Genomic DNA, 20,616 nt, shown 5'->3' with positions numbered 1-20,616 from the left:
AAGCTCCTTCCTGGAAGGATTCAGAGTGATCCGGTAAGGAGGGCCAAGAAAAAGTGGGGGTCCTAAAACATAATATTCCCATTCAATTTCCATATGAAATGTTGGGATTCTGTACAGAAAAATGGCGCAACAGAATTATGCCAAATGTGGTAGAGTTAGCACTTGACTCAGAAAGTGTGCTTTCCATAATTTGGTGTACATTTGGTCAGCCATTTATGAGGAATTGGTGTTTAAAGAAGCTCTTAGGGTGGTCCTGAAAGGGCTAGAAAAATTGGTAGATGTGAAGGATTGGTCCTGCAGGAGTCCCGAGGGCCTCCCGTGGTACCGTATATTTAAAAATGAAGGGTTTCTCTTTTGCAGAGAGATCTTTTTCTCATGTGGCCATTTTGCTCCTGTAACACTAGTCCAGGACCATGGGTCCGAAAGAGCTGATTGGCTGGCTGCAGCTGGAAGAAAAATATTGTGTTTGTCATTAGAGGACACCCTATCACACATTTGGGAACACTCAGAGCGACCCCTCCGGGCCAATAAATAATAAAGAAAACATGTGTACCAAGATACTCGGGTGTAGCCCCCTACCCCCAGGTGAAGTACCGCAGTACTCCAGTGAGAGTCTTACCATGGGACCGTGCAAGCTTCACTGCTTGAATGGTCCTGCGCTACTGTGGAGATGACGTTTGGTCAATTAAACAGCAAAAATGTGAGGTTGAGATCTGTGGGGATTGGCCACCTGCTGTGGAAGGGGTTTGATATTCATGGGGACTGGGCACAAGACATGTGTCCAACCCCATTCCATGCATGACCAAAAACTGTGCTCAGCGTGGGAGTTGGGAAAATATGATCAAAAATTCTCAGAAATGTATTGAAAAAAACCAAAGGTTAAAATGATGTTATAGTTAGGTATGGTAATAAGATCTCACTCTACATTAAAAAAAACTAGAAATTTGCAGAAAAATGCAGGAGATAAAGTGATTTTATAGTTAGGTATGTTAATAAAATCTTAACTTACATTTTTCAATAAAACAACTAATATTAAAGTGACATTATATTTGGGTATGGAATTTGGATCATGTACATAACTAGAAATTCACTGAAAAAACTTTAAATAAGGTAAAATCTAATGTTTAAAAGACAAAAACAACTGAAATTCACCAATTATAGTTTGCTGAGCTAACCACAACGTATGCCTTGCCATGCAATGCTTATGACCTCATATATTACATCCATCATGACATGTTAAATGACATCATTGAGAACATTACTGATATCACAGATGACATCATGCAATCATTGTGACACCGCCCTGTAGGGTTTGTTGCCTGAAGTATTTATTCACACTACAGCTGTGGAGAGTGCTTAAAATGGGAATATAGAAGTGGACATACTCACTATTTGTAGTACCTGTTTGATTCTGTGAATTCCCAATAAATGTATTGCATTAGTGCTGAGAAGTGCATGTACTCTCCCTTTCAAATGAAAGAATTGCAGTTACTCTGTAGCGGACAGTATGGGCCTATTTAAAGCACTTGCTGTGGACAATTTTCTGTTCACTTTAATGAGATTACCCACTCAAAGACTTCACATGGCCCGCAACTTTAAGTCCAGTGATTGAGAGATCTACATTTGCCACTGAAAATATGCCTACTGTGAGGCCCTATGAACAATCTCCGTAGTTTAGTATTATACACTACATGCATTCCTGAGATGGCCACAGTGGCATATTACCTTCGAGCCATGCTTACAATGCCACAGTTACGTAAACAAACCCTAGGTGGGACACCTCTACATTCTGCTTTATTTAACAATCTCCAGTCCCTCAAAATCTTCAGTAAATTTCTGGAAATAAACATCAACACCATATGAACACCCATCTACATAAAATGTGTCCGCACGTATTACAACTATTTAATATCGGCATATGCCCAGATATCCACTGGTGGGCGATCTATTGTCAACAGAAGGTTTGGCCATTCTCATTGATTTGTTTTTTAAACAGGCTTTGACTTTAAGCCGCAATTGACTTTCAATCATGACTCTACCACAACCCACAACAGGGGGTGCTCATCATTAGCTTGTTTAACTTAAAGCACTATCTCCACCTCACATCTTAGGGATTTGCGAGCGGTGCACAATATATCTTTCAAAATGCACGAATACGATTGCCTCCAAGGCTTTTGTTATTTCCACGCTATGGATCCACATATGTACACTCAGGAGATTGGTTGCAACAGAAAATGTCTCTTAGCCTGCAAATTTCTGCTCCAACCAGTCCTTTAGGGCAAAAAGTAGAATCACACACAAAACCGTGTATTATGAGAAATGGAGAACAGTTTGTGCATATTATATAATGTAAAATTTGGAAATTATGAAGGGCTTATGCTTGCGTAATAAAATTATGCAGCTCTCTGTCACCTGCAGTTTTCTTTCATTGGCCTGTGCAGAGCCATTTTTGTGAGGGTAAAACAGCGTATCTGGTACTCTTTGGCTGATTATAGGTGCCATCTTGATGAGGATGAATTATCATCGTACAACAGTAAAGATATTTCTCAAACGCCCCTCTACAAACCAATTTGATTTTTTAAAAGCTGCAAGATATACAAACTGTGTGCACAACTAGTATGCCATCGCTCCATGGTAACCATGCAAACACAACACATGAAGATAGTACACTGATTAAGTATGCAATAAATTAAGTTTTATGTATAAATTAAGTTTTATGTACATAACACTTTCATCAAGCATACATAATCTGACCTCCCTCAAGATTCCCACTGATTGAAAATACACTATTTTTGCTTCTTCACATTGATCTTGTGGTTCTCTATTGTAGCTGACTGCAAAAATTACCTAGATGTTTCCTGTTTCACTACTATTAGCAGCTGGCATCAGAAAAACCTAGATTTCTGCCAACAGTCTCTTTACCAGTGTTGGAATTCTACTGAAATTGGACACAAAAGTATTTTGCATCAGAATCCAGCTTACAACTGTGTAAAAATTTCTCCAGATCCTCTGTTTTTTTCCAAGCAAAGTCTTCTGAGTTTTGTCTGGAAGACTATACACAGCTAAAACAGTGCAGAAGGTGTAATACTGCATTGTAATACTTGTTTCAAAGTCAGTTCCCCCAATAGTCTCTACTCCTACAGGAAATAATTATGATGGGTTCTAAAATTGACCAGTGAAATTTAGTGGAACGCCATATTTCTATTGATGTTAATTTCTCAATTGCTTAATATGCAGGACGACATTTTATATGAAGACTTTTGTCTTATTAGTCAATTAAAACCATAACCAAGATCATATAGTGCATAAAGTCTAAAAATACATACAAAAAGGATAAATAAGGGGATCTGTCATACGTCTATTATGACCGCTGAGCATTGTGTCATGAGTCCTTCACTTTCTTCAGATTTCTTTCCTATGTTTTTAAACAGAGGTGCCAACTACAGACATAGATTGGGAAAAAGTAGCTGATCAGGGGCGGGTCTTTTCCATAGTGTATAAAGTGCAACATTTCCATACGGGCGACTGGTAGGTGATGTGCTGTTTTGCTTACTAAGGACACTAAACACCTTTCTTCCTCCCTGTTCATTTCGCCTCATTGATGCCACCATGATCGGTGCACCTAATGTCTACAATGCTGCGCTATTTCTAATGCCCTGGCTAGTGTTATGTGGAAAAACTCTTTTTTTCCATCTACATTTCTGTAACTCAAGATGTACGTAGGGCATTTATTTTATATCCCTGTTATTTGGCCTATTTTCAGTAATGGAAGCAAGTGGAATAATGTGCACATAAATAATTTGAATTTTGTACTCCAAACAGGCTTGTACACATCATTCACTCTTTGGCACTCGGCATGTTTGTTTACTAACCGACTCACTATTGTCTAATGTTGCACGCCCAAATCTCTTTTGCACACCCACTCCCTGTTTTTTGCACACTCTCACACTTTTCTAGCCAAATTTTCATTTGCACACAACCCTCTCTGTTTTCAAACAACATTCTCTTGTGGATATTCTTCTTTACTTTGTACACTAAATTATCTTATGCACGTTTCACCCTATTTTGTGTGTCTTTCAGGTTTGCCCACCTTAGTCTCTTTTACATTCCACATTCCACTCTGCATTTTTTTTCATGCCAAATATTCCTTTGGATATCCAAGTCTCCCTTAAATACCAAGTCTTTCCTGCACATCTAAATGCTATTGTGTACCCCACATTCTCTGTTGCACACCACCTTCCTTGTGCATGCCTTATTTGCTTTTTAAAGCCCAACGTTGTATGTTATCCCAGCAATATCCTTTTAACTCCCAATTTTTTTATGCAATCCACTCCATTTTCATATTGCATTTTCTTTTTTACAACTGCCCTTTCTTTTGCACTCCTTATTTTCTTTTGGACACCCTCTACTCTAGTGTATGTCTAGACCTCTTTTAAATACTACATTCTATTTTGCAAAATTCACATTTTTGTATACCTGTTAGACCTGACAGCCTTAAGGTGGTCTTTCCCCAACGTTTTTACTGCTTCCCTCCATTTTACTGTACTCTTTTTTGCTGGCTTTAGGACTCTGTACACTTTACCACTGCTAATCAATGCTAAAGTGCGTGTGCTCTCTCCCCTAAACCTGGTAACATTGGGTCATACCCAATTGGCTTATCCAATTTGACTCTAAGCCCCTAGTAAAGTGCACTACATGTGCCCAGGGCCTGTAAATTAAATGCTACTAGTGGGCCTGCAGCACTGATAGTTCCACCCACCGATGTAGTCCCTAAACCATATCTCAGGCCTACCACTTCAGTGCCTATGTGTGGGCAGTTTACTGCCACTTTGATTAGGCATTTGAAACGTATTGCCAAGCCTTAAACTCCCCTTTTATGACATATACGTCACCCCTAAGGAAGGCCCTTGGTAGCCCAAAGGGTAGGGTGCTATGTAAGTAAACAGCAGGAGCTGTACGTCTGTGTTTTACATATCCAGGTTGTGACAAACAGCTAAATTTGTTTTTCACTTCTGTGAGGCCTACTCCTCTCCTAAGCTTGAATTGGGAGTTCCTTAAAATACCTTTAAGCTGTAATTGCCGATTAGAAAAGAGTAGCTTCTTCATGTTTCCTTTCTTTGGAATGGTAATGATAAATCCTCTTTACTGGTAAGGTCGGATTTATCATTACTATTTAGGAAATGCCACTTTTAGAAAGCAAACATTTCTCTACCCATACTGCTCTGTGTGCCTTACAGCCTGGCTCCAATACACGTCTGGGCTAGGTGATAGATACCTTCGTACATTCCTTCTAAACAGCCACAGACACTGGAAAGGACTGCGTGTGGTTTAGCACCCATTAGCGTCCCGATAGGTCTTCCTGGGCAGATGGGAGGAAGGGGCTCACCCTTATCTTTCAAAGGGTGGTGCCAGATCCCATACAGAGGACTGATAACCCCCCACTGGTAGTCCGGAGCGAGGGCTGAGATTGAAAGGAAAACTGGTTTACTTCAAAACGACTCTTTGAACACTCACATCAAAGGACCATTTGGGTATAATTACTGGGTCTTTGAACCCATCAAAACAGACACTTTTGGGCATACACCGAATCTCTGTCAGAATTACTGCAGTGCTGCGCAAAGGACTCAACTGGACTGTTTTTCTAGAAGGACTACATTTCTGCTTGTTGCCTTGTGGCCTGCTGCTCTCTGACTCTGCTGGAAGGAGAGCTGAACTCTGCCTTCCCTCCAAAGTGATCTCCAAGGGCTTGTTAGTCTGTCTCCTGTTTCTGAAGTCTTAGGGACACAAAAGACTTCCTACAGTTTGGTAGGTGCTGCTGGACTCTGCCTTTTCAGTTTTTCTGCAGTTCTGGGCCTCTGAAGTGAGTACTGCAGTTGAGTTCTGCCAAATTCGATGCCAAGCAGTGTGATGCCTCGTAAAGCCTCACTGCACAGCTGACAGCTCTCAGAACCAACGCTGGATGGTGCAAAGCCCCACCTTGCAGACTGCACCCCAGGATCCAAGGTAGTTTGTTCAGTGAGCCCAAGTGAGCTCGTGTAGCTGGTCCACTCTCCACTGCGGTTGGCCTGAACTTTGGCTTTGCACCTGTCCCTTGCAACCTGAAGTAACCTTTTTACGCTACCTGATTCTAAGCGCCTTATTGCATTTATTTCTTCAAAATTCAATAACTCGACTTCTACATGATGGATTTTGATCGCATTCTCTTTTTTTCTAAACTGTTGTGGAGTAGTTTTGTTGTGTATTTACTGTGTGGTTATATGAGTTATTGCACAAATACTTTACACATTGCCTTCTAAGTTAAGCCTGCCTGCTCCGTGCCACCCTACCAGGTGGTGAATACAGAATAATTTAGGATTTTGTTGTGACTTACCCTGACTAGGACTATGGCCCCTACTTGGACTTGCCAACTAGAGACCCGATTTCTAACAATACTGTATGCCACATTGTGCACTTCATTCTGTTTCATTCACTCTCTTCCTGTCACACTCTCTAATTTTGTTCCCCTCTCTTCACCCCTCACTTTATTAACACTTCCTACTCTCTTTTTGCAGGCTCTGTATGTTTTTCACACATTACTCTGTGTTGTGCAATCCTCGCTCTTTTGTGTACCGGATTGCCTTGGGTACTCATTTACCTTACAAACATAACATTCTGTTTTGCACATCACACACCCCACGGCACACCCCAATTTCTATTAGTAACCCATTTATTTTTCCTTCCTAACTTTTGTTTTGCACCAGCCATTTCACACACTCTACTCTTTTCTCCCTCCTCTTTGGCACACTGTGTTCTCTACTGGTCAGTATTCTGGATCTTGCATACTCCATTCCCTATCACACATCAACTTTCTTTAGAGGCATAGGTCTCATTTTTGCACATTCCTTTTACTTTTGCGAACTCCATGCTTTTGTGTACAGTGCTTTTCTTGTCACATTATTCAGTATCTTTCACACACCCAACTATCTTTTGCATGGTCCATTCTCTTTTGCACACAATTCTCTTTTTTTGACTCCTTCACTCTTACACAACACAATCTACTGCATTCATATTTCCTTTCCCACACCCAATTCCTTTGTTCAGCCTATTCTCTTTTGCACATCGCACTTCCTTGGTAGACCACACTTTCTTTTGCTCACCTTACAATATTTTGCACACATCAAACTCTTTTGCACAGCTAACTCCCTATGCACACCTATCTCTTTCAGCACAACTTTATTTGCACTATAGTTTGACACCTCTCACTCTCTATTGCACACCCCTTTCATTTTGCACACCATAACCTATTGCATACCACATCCTCTTGTGCATCAACAACTCTTTTGCACACCATATTTCCTTATCATGCTCCATTTTCTGTTTCTTCATTACCCACCTTTTTGCACACTTTGTGCTTTTTTGTACACCTGCTGTCCTTCACACAACCAATTTATTTTCCTAAGCTGTCTAATAGTTCTGAATCTCATGTATTCATCTCACCCCCTTTCCCCACATTACTGTTATGAAAACTACAATCTTTAAAAAAACACATTCTCAATGGTGCACTAGCTCATTGTATGAGATATAATTTCACCCTGTCTCCATATTCCATTCATTTAACCATCACACTAATGTCTGCCTAGTTCACAGAATTGCCCAACCTCTATTTCTATCCCTTCCTTTCCTTTTGCCATCTCTCCATTTTTCCATCAGTCCTGCCCTTACCTGTACATCTCCCAGCTGCATTCCCCTCTTTATCCAATTGTACTCTCATCTATTTCTTCTTGATATTTCAGTTTAATATAATGATTATTGTATTTTATACTTTTATACTTCTCTCACATATCTTTCTCTCTCCTGAGCCAACCAGTTCTCTTTCAGTCTCTCTCTCTGTCCCTTACTTTCCTTCTTTCTATCTCTATCACCTTTTCATAAATAGATTAACAGCTGTGCTACAAATACATGGAAAACCCTTCCAATATTCACAGGTCTGACACAATACCATCATTGCGGCTCAGAATAATGAGTTATGGCGTTATTTATAGTTTGAAGAACAGTTTACTCCATCATGAAGATAGTGCATGTCCCGTCTGCTATATTACAAGTGCATTATACCCTAAAGCTGTTGTAATACGGCAAATGGGAAATCCACCACATTTTGGCCGAGTATCACATTTGGCAAACTTTAGCTACGGTCCTTAATCAGTGGCAAGAAAAGACTATGGGGTCCTTTTCACATTTTTATATGCTACGGACGGGCATAATTTAGTATTACACTACTGGTTCAAAGTAGCAACAGTCACTGACTGCCAGAATCTGAGCCCTGCTGCATTCACTTCATGGTCAAACCAAGGTCAATGCAACAATTGCTCCTCTGCCACATTTAGTATACTCCCCATAATAGACCAGCGAGTCTGCAACCTTCCAGACAAAGCAGGGATGACAGTATGCCACAACAGTTGGCCCGCTGCACCGTGGCCACTGCCAAAACGATATAAAGGAAGAACGTAGGCCCTGGCGAATTCCGCAGCGTTCCGATATGTGAAGTGGCCCAAAAACTCCACTGCACTAAGTGGAGTTCAACAAGAGGTGGACAGCGTTAGGTTGCACAGTTTGCGCTGTTTGCACTGATTTTTAGCATCGAGTGTTTGTCGTGCACTGGAAAATTGGCACGAATGGCACCATGCGCAGCGTAAGAGGGTTCTGTTACTTTCTGTCGCTCGAGTAGATGTTCTGCTTGAGCGGCAACTTCCGCAATGTGAACGGAAGGTTTTTCAACGCAAGCAGTAGCAGACATCTGTGACCATCCGTGTTGAGAAATCTTGCCAGGAGGTAGTCTGGAATAAGATTTTTCCTCGCTTGCAGTAGCCAATTTAACACTGCGTGTCTGCGAAGTGTGAACAACTCTGCAAACTCCATGAGCCGAGCTGAGTTTCACACACAGGCCTAGAAGAAAGACGAAAACTTTTATCACAACAATTAAGTTTTGGTGAAATATAAAGTATTATGTTTTTTTCTGTAGAGGACACTTTTGATGCTGAAGAGTCATGTGGAATACAACCACCAGACCAATGTCTGTTGAAGCTTAAAAACCCTTCCGTTCATAGACGCTAGGAGTCACTTCACAAATTGCATCATTCATGACATCATAATTGACATCACAGCCACATGCTTTAGGTTTCTAGTACAAAGCATAGGTATGTTGGTGCTGAGTGGGATGCAGTGAAATTTACTATGACACATTTGGTTGGGACGCCATAGAATCCAGTGTGTTACATTAATCCTTGTGGAGGGCCGCAGTGTGCTTTGCTGTTGACTGGGTGTGTCCTTGTTCAAAGACATGAACATCACACGAAGGCTCTACAATGTTCTGATTTCCTTTAAAATCTGATATCAGTGTTCCTTGCAGTGACCTCACTTTAGAACCAGGTGCGTGATGGTTATCTGTCTGCAGGTTGAAGGCAAGCCCTAGCCCTCCTGTGAGCTCTATATGGGATCATTCTGCTTCACTTGGTTCCAAGAATGATTATGCAGTGTACCCACACACATCATTGCTTACTAAAGCTATGTGTGACTTTCTACACATTTTTTTTGCTTTTTTAAAAAATTATCATTTATGTAGTGCATTAACCCCTTCCCTGCTCATGACGGAACCACTCCGTCATGAGCCACGGTTGCGCTGTGCTCATGACGGAGTGGTTCCGTCATGCTGCGGCCGTTGGCCGCCACTCCGCCCACGCGGCGCTAATTCCCCGCCTGTGCGGGCGATTAGCGCAGTGGGCGGAGACGTGACGGAACCACTCCGTCATGAGCACAGCTCACCCGTGGCTCGTGACGGAGCGGTTCCGTCACAAGCACAGCGCCACCGCGCTGCCCCCAAACCCCCCCCTCCCAGCGCCGCGGCGGAATTCCTGCCGCGGCGAAGGGGTTAAAGGGGTTAAACCATCTATTTTTCAGGCGAAAAAATCAAAACTGCTGCTCTCCTTTCCCCTTACCTTTTAGTTTTAGAACTTTGAATCATCATTTTGTTAAAGTTGAAAGTTATATGTGAGGGCAGGCAGGGAGCTCTAGTCAAGCCTCTGGGGACCCAGTGCTTTGAGTAACAGTGAGTCTATTGAAAAAAGCACTGGCCGCCGGCGCCGCCTCCCCTTCATCTTCCTCTTTTCTGCAGTCCGTCTGGCAGCAAAAAGCACCTGGCACACAGGCTCCCCGGAGCCAATCACAATGCTGCAATGCAGCGTTGTGATTGGTCTGAGCGTAGTGGAACAGCGCTCGAGCTGGAACAGAGAGTCTGTGCATGTTCCTCACCAGGCTGTGTAATGCAGCCTGGTAGGAACATGCAAAGTGCACATGAACTGTTTGGTTAGCCCAAGAGGGCCGGCCAAACAGTTTAGGTGCACTTTGGGAGTGCAAAGCTCTCCTCCCCTGCTCTGGCCAGCCCTGCCCCACACTGCACACAGGCCACTGACTGCATACGATTTGAAAAATAAAATGACAATAATGATACGTTATTGCCATTTTATTTTTTCCTTTTTGTGCAGTGCGGCAATGCTCCCCCACCTTAGCAGAGGAGCCGCCACTGGTAGCAAGGAGCCTGTGCTGGGCTTGAATCAGGGTCACAAAGATTGCCCCTGCAGGCCCTGTGGAGCAGGGGGGCCCTCACCCTTCAGGGGACCCTCAACCCTCGAGGTAGGCTCCCATTCAGCCCTCGGCCAATGACGATCTTGGAGCTATGGGAGACTGCCTCTCCTCTTTGCATTCTGCAAGGGTGGGCCTATATTTATGGTTTCGCCATTGGCTGGGATTACAGGCAGGAGGTAGAACTGTGATGTCTGAGAAGTAAGGGTTGGGAGGGAAAGAAAGGTGGCTAGTTATTTTACAGCAGTGCCAAGATCTGAGCTCAAGCTCCAGGTTAGAGAGCTCTCATAGGATTTTATCAATGAATACTGGTGTGGAGGACCGCGTAGGCCTGTGATGTCATTTGTCGATACTACACAACAATGCTCACCCACAGCTCTCCAAACTATGCACTAAGGCAGATAATAGCTAGAAATAAATACAGAAAAAGATCTTTATGTAACACACTCGTGCGTTGGAGGGCCGTGCCAATAACAAGGTGGCACAAGGTACACGTATTATTAAGTATGTGAAAATACTACTAGTATATGTTTATTGACGATTTTACAAATGGTGAACACTATGCTAATTAAACTGTTTGGGCTTCCTTTTGAGTGCCCCAGTAGCCCCTTCTGGGATGCAAATGGGAGTCTGTTCATCAATTGGGAATACATTCAATGCACAACGTTTGAACTGAGCCATCATTTTTCCGGCACTAATTTCACAGAGTAAATTCTCGCTACATTTGTGGGTTGTAAAGCAACAATATTCAGAGTTTTGTAGCCTAAAACTATGGAAACCATGCAATATTATTTCACATGCTGGCCTATGGAACTCAGATTCAGGAAGTTATACCACACCAAGAAAAAAACCATAGCACTTGTTAGGTAGTATTACAGCACGGTGTGTCTCCAACAACTGGAATAAAGGTTTTTTAATTTCTCTTGAATCAGTAGATGCGAGTGACCATGAACAACTGAATTTACTGAAAATGACCCTGTCCTAGCTTGCGTTAGGGCTCTATTTCTGACGGTGTTTGCCACTAAATATAGTGAGTGTGCCAAAGTGGTGAAGCCAGACTCTAAAATGTATGTCCAGGAACTTAAATGTAGAATCTACTCCCAGGCAAATTCAACAGATTGGAACTGTTACAGATTTGACTCTTTTAGGGACAGCTCTTTCAGAACTATTTTGCTTTATGAAAGATTTGTGTGTCTTTAAACAACGTTTAGTGTGCCTCAGTGTGCACTATGCAAGTGTTTCTCTCCTCACCTAACATACTGTATTGTCATCTAGCCTGTCCTATCTTAACCAAATCTAAAGGAACCTAATCTAACTCAATATCCCAGAACTTCACCTAACCAATCTTAACCTAACCTATTTTAGCCTAACCTCAACCAGCCTTACCTATTGAAATCTAATCTAAACAAATGTATTTTAACCTATTATAAACTATCCTAGTCTAACATCACCAAACCTAACCTTCCTTCATCTAGTGTATCCTAACTTAAATCGATGTTACCTATCTAAAGCTAATCTGACCTAAACAAGCCTACTTCAATCTAAACTAATCTAGCCTATTGAATCCTAAAATGACCTAACCTGACATTACCTAATCTCACCTGTCCTAGCCTAATTTAGTCTAACCTAACAGAGATTAGCAAAAGAACATCAATAAAGTGATCTAACCTAGCAACATATAGTGATAGATCACCTTCCTTAATAGTGCAGATGGGTTATAAACAATGGAATAGAATGCTGCTCAGTCACATTCCAAGTAGTTATTATTTCAAACCTTTCAGTTCACCATGTTTTTGTCATCCATGTGGGTCTTGTGAGTCTCCCTGAGTGGGAAAGGTGTTTCCATATTGGTAATGAAATATGTGTTCCAATTTACACATTAATGAAATGTAACAAGGCTGTAACATTCTCTTGTGCTTCTATTTCTTTTAAGAGGGTGTGGCCAGGTAGTTCAGTTTAGAATCCTTTGTTAGCCTGTTTGGTATATGCTAGGGGTCATCTACTAATGATAGAGATAAGCTTAAAAAAAAAAAGAATTGAATAAGATCCAGAGGAATCCACCTTGGTTAAGATGGATATAGGCATTTATAGTCTTCACGCTTTAGCACTATACAGTTGAATAGCTTTGAGAGGTTCATGTCGGTTGCTGGGAAAAAACAGGTTAAAAGTGCCATTGCCTTTCAAATATGATATTTCTCTGCATTTTACTTCAAATAATTGTAGCTAAAAAGTGGGAATATACCATTCAAAGCTTGCATACACATAGTTTATACTTGTAAAATGATTATGTGACAAATTCCAATAATAAAGATTATCTGGGGATTAGGGTGAGCATGCAATGCAAAAACTAGCATGATTTGTGTATAATATCTAAGGCTAGTTAAACTGGATGCATGTGTTTCATTTTTTTTAATCTATCATATCATTGACAGAGGAATCAATTAACAGACGTGATTAGAATGGCCTAATTACAAAGGAAATTAATATTTCACATATCAATGTGACTGTCATTCACACACTACAGTGCTGGCTTTAATTTCCTTTAACTTTTTTGCTTCCTATTTTTGTTGCATTTGTCTAGAAAAATCAAAGATTTACCAAGGAGTGAGAGTGAAGATTACAGTGAAAGAGTTATTGCAACAGAGGAGGGCGCTCCAAGCAGAAACCAATGCTGTAAACACTGTAAGATTTTTGTTTCTTAAATTTTGTCACCAAGAAGTCTTAAGGGTATTTTATAAGGGGGGGAAACAGCTCTGCCAGCAAACTTGTAGGAAGCAGACAACTCTGCAACTTTGCGAAGCCCATAATTTGTCAAATTCACACATCTTTGCCTAAGGGAGAAATTATCTGCAATATAGGTTTTAAAAGGGATGTCTTTCTTTAGAAATGTTTTGTGCATAATTGGTATACTAAAATGTATTTTATCAATTTTTCACCAGCAAACCTACTTTGTACAGTATTTTCTTGCTCTTTACATTTTTAAGCTTTGCCAATTTCGTGATGAAGTATTCTTTTTGACATTATGCAATATTTGGGAAGTATGCAAATTGCTGAAGGCAAAAGTGAGTGAGTGCTGAGTGAGTGAGTGAGTGAACGAGTGAGTGAGTGAGTGAGTGAGTGAGTGAGTGAGTGAGTGAGTGAGTGAGTGAGTGAGTGAGTGAGTGAGTGAGTGAGTGAGTGAGTGAGTGAGTGAGTATTTATAGACCATGACCTTCACCCAAAAGCATCTTGGAGGTAGACATAGATGCATGATTTCTAATGTCAGAAGGCCAAACCAACTTAGGTAAATAGATGCAACTTCAAGTCCTTGCGAAAGCTCTCATGGATCGTGAATTCTCAAAGAGCAATGGGCAGATAGTTCTCAAGCCATGAGATTATGATAAAAAAGGCAAGAACTAAATGCCAAACAGGGGGTTCAAAGAACAAAGAAATTTAACCAGAAGAAAGAGAACATGAGGCCGCAACATGTTGGCATCCTCCCAGGTTATGTTTTGGTCAATTCCTATAAATGGCCCAGTTGGCTAAGTATAGTACATCAAAGCGAATATGCAGTGCTGCAGGCAGCCAAAGGCACTTGCAAGCGGGTTCAGAAACATGTTTGACATTGCACAGATTGAAAACAATCAGACCGCCACTTTTGAACAAGTTGTAGCTCTTTGATGTCGCTAGAGGGCAGCCCAAAAGTCAAATGTTGATCATATTACAGTAGTCAATTCTTGATAAGACAACTGCCACCACAACTGAAGGAACACCCCCCCCCCCCCCCCATGGAAGCAAGGTGAGGTCGTTACATTTGCCCATTGGCCAAAAAGCAATCTCTCATCAATTTAGAAACCGAGATTTCTAACTTTAGAATCTGGCAGGGGTGGAAACAACATCTCACTTGGCTAAAGGATAGCTTTAAGTATGCCTAATACCCAACTAAAACCTACTTATGAGGATGGAGACGTTTTAGATTATTTTTTTTCAAAAGCAATACACACATCTGATGGAAAAATGTAACTATTTTATGAATCATCATTCTGTGAATTGGGGAACATTTTGAGCGAATTTTGGATATGAGAATCGCAAACTTAGATTTAATTCACAAATTGCTTCGTTGTTTTCACACAAAAGACTTACTTTAGTAGGACTAGATGCAGTTTTCTAACACAGAGATGTGTTTTCTCATGAACCATTTCATTTGGACATGCAATTCTGCTTTTAAAAATTTATTTTATTCCTTTGACCTGTTCATTCTCCGTGAATGCATTTACTTGTTTTGTTTTTTTACCTCCATTTCAGTGATGTGGAGTTCCCATTTAATCCTAGATCATATAGTTCAGTGATTATGTTCTCGAACAGTGTACTCACAAACTGTTAATAACTACCTAAAGGGGTGGATAGGCCTTCACAAGTTAAGTCTTTCCAGTTAAAGTGAAAAAATACTTATCTTTCTTCCTGTTGGAAGTTGTACAAACAGAGTCTGGGTGCAGCCTGCTGAAAGGTCTGGCTGTGATAAGGGAAAGAACTATTTGTCCAAGACCTCTTTTGTGGGGTGTTTGCTCGGTACAGTAGAAACATGAGTGCATATTTCCTTTTTGTGGACTTTGGCTTGAAAAGACGTGCAGAAAAGGAGAGGGTGTGAGCACCTGGGCCCCCAGGCAGAGATTACAGAGGCTGTGAGGTAGGGGATGGGATGGGCAAGTTAGTGAATCTAACTTCAGAAAAATTCAATTCAATAATGCTTTATTGGTAGTATTCACGGGTCCATAAGTAGTGAAAAACCTTATTAAAGATGTTTTGCCACTGCCTAGGAGGTTCCAGTGTTCAGGATTCTTTTTCTGTAATCTGTGCTTTTTTCACCCATGTTAGACATCTGAAAGGATGAAGTGGGCATAATTTCCACAGCATGGATCATGCTGTCACCCTAAAATATAGCATTGAAGCAGAAAAACTAGCTCACATATGAACTAAAAAATGCTCCACACTCAGGGACCCCCCCCCCCCCCCCCTTAAGAGTTAACTACCGAATATCGACGGTTGGTTGGTTTAAGACTGTGGTGAAGCTTGATTCGTGTAACACATCAATGTGCATTTACCCGTGGGGATTCCTGCTCTGAAAAACAGACGGTTATTTTAGCTCAACTACATTTTAACTCATTTCATCAGCCTCTTGAGGATGAAAAGCTGAGCAACTCCATTGAGGACACCAACATGTGATCCTAAGGTGGACCGTAGATCCTGTAAGGGGCTGCATTACTCAACTTAACCTTGAGTTTGCTCTTGTTTTGATACCTTTACGGCATGAGCAGGCAGGCATCGGGTTTAAAACTCCTCATACACACATTTTCAGGGCCACGTGGGTGGCGCAAATAAGGAGACTGCGTGGTGTGCGTCCAAAACACATACAAGAAGGTAGAAAGACCCTGCCTTTATCGTTCACCGCGGTTAGGGACAGTTTGTAATCGTAGTACCAAATTTTTCGAAAATTAATAGCACACAAAGGCAATTGGCGTACTCCGTGGTATGTCGCGGCCAAAAGACTTCTTTTTCGGACAATGTAAACTAAATATATTGACAGAGAAAGATTTCAAGCATTTAAAAGGCTGTCTGAAACAGTCCATTGGACGCACGAACTCCTGGCGAATATGTTGTTCACACAGCAGAAAGTTTACGGGGCAATGAATGAGGTTAAAATAAACAGCTCGGTCAAACTGCACGGAATTACAAAAAAAATGTCTTGAAGCGAGCCATTAGCTGGGAAATTATTTGCATAGGAAGCAAGTGCTTGCGGGTACAGTACATCTCGATTTCGGCTTCCCAGTGGTTAGTGGGAAGGTAGGACAGCCGTCATGTGGAGTGCCGCCTATGACTGAACAGAAAGGTGGATTGCTAAATCTTCCCAGAAAAGCCCCAGGGGCTCGCAGCCCTGCAGGCAGGGTGGACTCGACGCGCAGCCGCGTCCCACGCCCTGCTGCAGGGGTTCCCTTGATGTGCCGGCCACACCCACTGGGAGCGAGGAGACACGCCTGTCACGGGTCCGCGAGCAGCTGGCGCACCCCGGTCCCTCTATGTACCTGTCCTAGAAGCTCCCCAGGCCCTCGGAATATCTACATCTGCACTTGTATGACACATGACCGGCATACATGTGTGCTGAAGAGCTCGTGAACACATGTATGCATTCAGAACGTAGGAACGCACACTCAAAGCATAACACATGTAAGCTATGCGCCCTTAAACTCTACCATGAACATTGTGCGTATGAATATCTGAACACACATGCATGACACATGACGAGTAAAACGTATGCCCTGTGGATCTCCCGGACACGTGTGCCTTCAGAAAGGCAGAACCTTTAAGTGGAAAATATCTCATATACGTTATGTGTTCTTAGGGTCTACCATAAACATAGTGCGTCCGGATGTCTGAACACACATGCATGCCACATGTCGAGCAAAGCGTGTGTCCTTGGGATCTCCTGGAATCATATAAACCGTCCGAACACACACATGCAGAGCGTATCTTCTGGAAATTGTGTCTTCAGGGTACACCATAAACATTGTGAGTTTGGATATCTGAGCACACATGCTTGACACAAAACCAGAACATGTTGTGTCCTGATAATCTCCTGAAAACACATATACTTTCGGAACGGCAGAACACACATGAAGAACATGTGTGCATCTACAGTCTACTGTAAACATTGTAATCTTGAATGTCTGAACAAACATGCTTGACATATGACTAGCGAGGCATGTGTCTTCAGGATCTACCCAAAAACATACCTTCAGGATGGCTGAATGCATGTGCATCTCACATGATCTATAAAGGATGTGTCCATAGGGTCTGTTCAAGGCACTAGTATCGGAAGATGGCTGCACGTGTATGTATGACACAGTCATCGTGAACGCATGTGCCCAGAAGATCTCCTGAAAATATATATACCTTGAAATGGCTGCACGCACATACACAAACAGGATCTGTGAAGTATGGGTCCATAGACTCTCTTACAGACAAAAAAATCTTCAAAACGATTGAACACTCATGTATGACACATCAACTGTTAAATATGTGTTTTAGGTCCCTCTCACAATGGTTGAGTACGCATGCATGGCACTTGGCCGTTAGAGTATGTGCCCTAAAGATTTCCTGAAAACCCACCCACTTTCATGCATCACATATGGTCTGTGAAATACTTGTTCATGGGTCGCCTTAAAGCAAAATTAGCTTCAGTTGGGCTGAGCACACATGCTTGACACATGATGACCTGTAAATGATGTGGTCATCAGATCTCGCAGAGACACAGATATCCAGAGTGGCTGAATAGATGTGCGTGACACTTCCCATGTATGGAATGTGTCTCTAGAATCGCTTGAAAACCCTAAAAAAAACTTCCAGAATGGGTTGACCACACTTACATGACACGTGACCGGTAAACGACAGGTGTCCTAAAATCCTGCACAGCTGCGTGATATCACAATGCACTTGCGCATGAACCATGAGCTTTACAACGTGCGATAGGATCTGATAAAAAAAACACCGGGGCATTCAGAATGACTCAACATTTGGATGACGCCTGACTCGTAGATCAAGAGGCTGAGTCTTTAATACCCCTTTACCCCAGACTTGCAAAGCACGTGTCCTGAAACCTTCAAGTTTCGTGTTTTGGGAAAGACTGGCCGCTCGTGCGTTGCGCATGACCCAACCTGTGCGTCTCAGGCCTTCACGCAATCCCGTACGTTTTAGGGACGCAGAGCGGGCACGCGGCTCCCTTCTCTTGTAAACCAATCTCGTGCCACAACTCAACGCCTCCAGATCGGTTAAACACGCGCAGCCTTCCCTTGGTCCTAATGCGTGGGTACAGGGGAGCCATCCGACATATGACGCCGTTAGAAACTGTGCAACACGCCTGTTCCCTGGTCTCAGTCAGTCCCTCCATGCACACCCCAATGCTCTCAACATTTGTCTGAAGACGCACGCAGAGTACCTTTATGGTAATACGCAAGCCCTTCCACTGTGGTAGTATATCAGACCTGTGGTATCAAGAGTACCTACCCCACATGCCCTCAATATATGGCGGAAGACGCGTGCAACGTCCCTGTGTGGTAAGACATGAGCCCTTCCTCTGTGGCAGTGCAAAACAAGAAAAGATAAAAACAACTCTGTGGTCTCAACAGCCCCTTAACGCACCCGAGTATATGTCTGAAGACGCACGCAACGTTCCTGCCTTTTAATGCGAGGCACGGCGTGCAATCCCTTCCCCTTGTGTTATCAGAATAGCTGAACACTCCCGCACTGCTCCCGCCTTGCAATGCACGTGCCCTGTGTCATGCATGCCCCAAGAAACGCTGGCCAGGAAATGGATGAAAAATCGGGTAGTTGATGCGGGATGGTGAGAGTGCTCACATATAATACAGTATTTGCTGCCCTTTCACGTGGGTCGGCACTGTCCCTTTAAGAAGTATTGCAAATCAGCAGAAAAGCGCACGTTCTCTACCTTTAAAGCTAGAAAGATGCCTTTGCTCTCTACTTCAAAAGAAGGAAGTGCAGCCGAGCTCCCGCTTACAGAAGCGAAGGCACTCGGAGCCTGACGGCACATGCCCGCGTGCAGCGCTGCTGAACACAGCTTCTGCACCTGTCCCGCGAGCGCCTACACCCAAATGTCCACAGAATGGCTGCACACCACACACCCCGTATTACACCTCTCAGGGGAGGGGTGACATCCAAAGTCCTGAGCAGCCGACCCACTGGCTTGCTGTGCTGCAAATAAGTGAAACATTAGAAACAGCAGGGGCTGCAGTCGGGTACTAAGTGAATTATGACAGTAAAACACATTAACAGTGCCTTTCCAGTTTAAAATAAACGTGAAATGTCCAAAGCAGGGCTGGTTGTCTCGTTTGCGAATGCGCACCCAGGAGGGCGTCGGTGCAGGGCAGCGGGTGCGCCAAAGCAGGGCGCGTTGTGCGCGAGCCATAGGACAGATAAATGACGCACGTGGCTCCACAGCCCCTCGCTGACTATACCAGGGGCCCTACTGTCCTCTGCCTGTCCCATCCGCCTCCCCCGCAGTCACCCATTGTCTGCCAACAATTGGAAATCAGTCCTCTTTGAGAAGCAAACCAGCCTGTCACTGTGCACTCGCAGGCTGGGCGCACAGGGAAGAGCTGCAGGCAGCAGGCACTGCGCAAACAGGCACAGACGAGTCGAGCCACTTACCTGTCAAAGTGCAGAGCACAAACGTTGCTGTTGTCCCGGTGCAGCTCAGATAATAATTTCTGTACAAAATCTATTGATGTGCATGTTAATGACGACGTCTCAGAGCCATAATTTTCTTTTTTGTTTTAAAAAAAATTACATTTTTTTTTCGCAGGCATCACGGATCTCCAGCGTCCCGTTTTGCGAGTCAATCGTCTCTTCATCACCTTCGTCCTGTGCAGGTTGGTGCAGACAGCATCCCCACGCTGCCCACCCATACACCCCCACCCCCAGAAAAAAATCACACATTCTCTTGAACATTTCTTTTTATAAAAAAAATCCCACAGTCTCAGGGCTTATTTAAAAGGCTCGATTAAAGGACTCGAAGAGTGGAATCACTCAATTACGAATTCAGCCAATCAGGACGTGCACGGGGCCAAGTCAATGCAGATGAGGGAGCGGGGAGAGCCCAGCCAGGGAGGAGAGAGAACCCCCCATTTTAGCATAATCTGTCCGGCTCTTTCCGAGGCAGCACTGCGCAGATAGGGACGTGCAAAGTTGCATCGCTCCCCCACGGGAGTTTTTAAACCCGTTAGTCTCGCGGGGCAAAGCGGTGCAGCCGTTCCAGCCCCGTGCCTGCTCCTCCCTCCTACCTCAAAGAGCAGCATTTAGGGAAGAGATAGCCAACGTGCACATGATTGTGGCAGATTTAATTCAGCAGAAATACTGCATCTAATTCCATACAAGCCCACTGCTGAGGATTTTTCCACATTACAGTGCAACATCCCTCTTTAACATGTTTCACTTTTTTATTTTCATGTACCA

General features: G+C 43.0%; 2 protein-coding genes across 18 annotated transcripts in view; one reads left to right on the top strand and one right to left on the bottom strand.

The window, feature by feature from the left end:
- The window catches only part of POU2AF3 (POU class 2 homeobox associating factor 3), a 51,745-nt gene that overhangs the window by 16,189 nt on the left and 14,940 nt on the right, over positions 1–20,616 (top strand). The window contains exons 2-3 of the mRNA XM_085645828.1: positions 13,196–13,296; positions 19,967–20,033. Of these exons, the coding sequence (XP_085501954.1) occupies positions 13,196–13,296; positions 19,967–20,033 (168 nt within the window). The remainder of the gene's footprint in view (positions 1–13,195; positions 13,297–19,966; positions 20,034–20,616) is intronic.
- LOC146861496 (uncharacterized) overlaps positions 1–20,616 on the bottom strand; it is a 299,073-nt gene that overhangs the window by 276,530 nt on the left and 1,927 nt on the right. For 2 of the 17 annotated variants that reach the window (XM_085645818.1, XM_085645819.1), the window contains exon 1: positions 19,813–20,299. The exons of 8 other annotated variants lie outside the window; for them this stretch is intronic. The gene's annotated coding sequence lies outside the window, so the exon portion shown is untranslated. Of the gene's footprint in view, positions 1–19,812; positions 20,392–20,616 lie in introns of those variants that run through there. 7 more of the 17 variants (XR_014978989.1, XR_014978981.1, XR_014978979.1 and 4 more) reach the window with 7 other exon arrangements.

This window comes from Triturus cristatus, chromosome 3_1, assembly GCF_964204655.1.
Source record: "Triturus cristatus chromosome 3_1, aTriCri1.1, whole genome shotgun sequence".
Lineage (NCBI taxonomy): Eukaryota > Metazoa > Chordata > Amphibia > Caudata > Salamandridae > Triturus > Triturus cristatus.
This window is presented reverse-complemented; position numbering and strand designations above follow the sequence as displayed.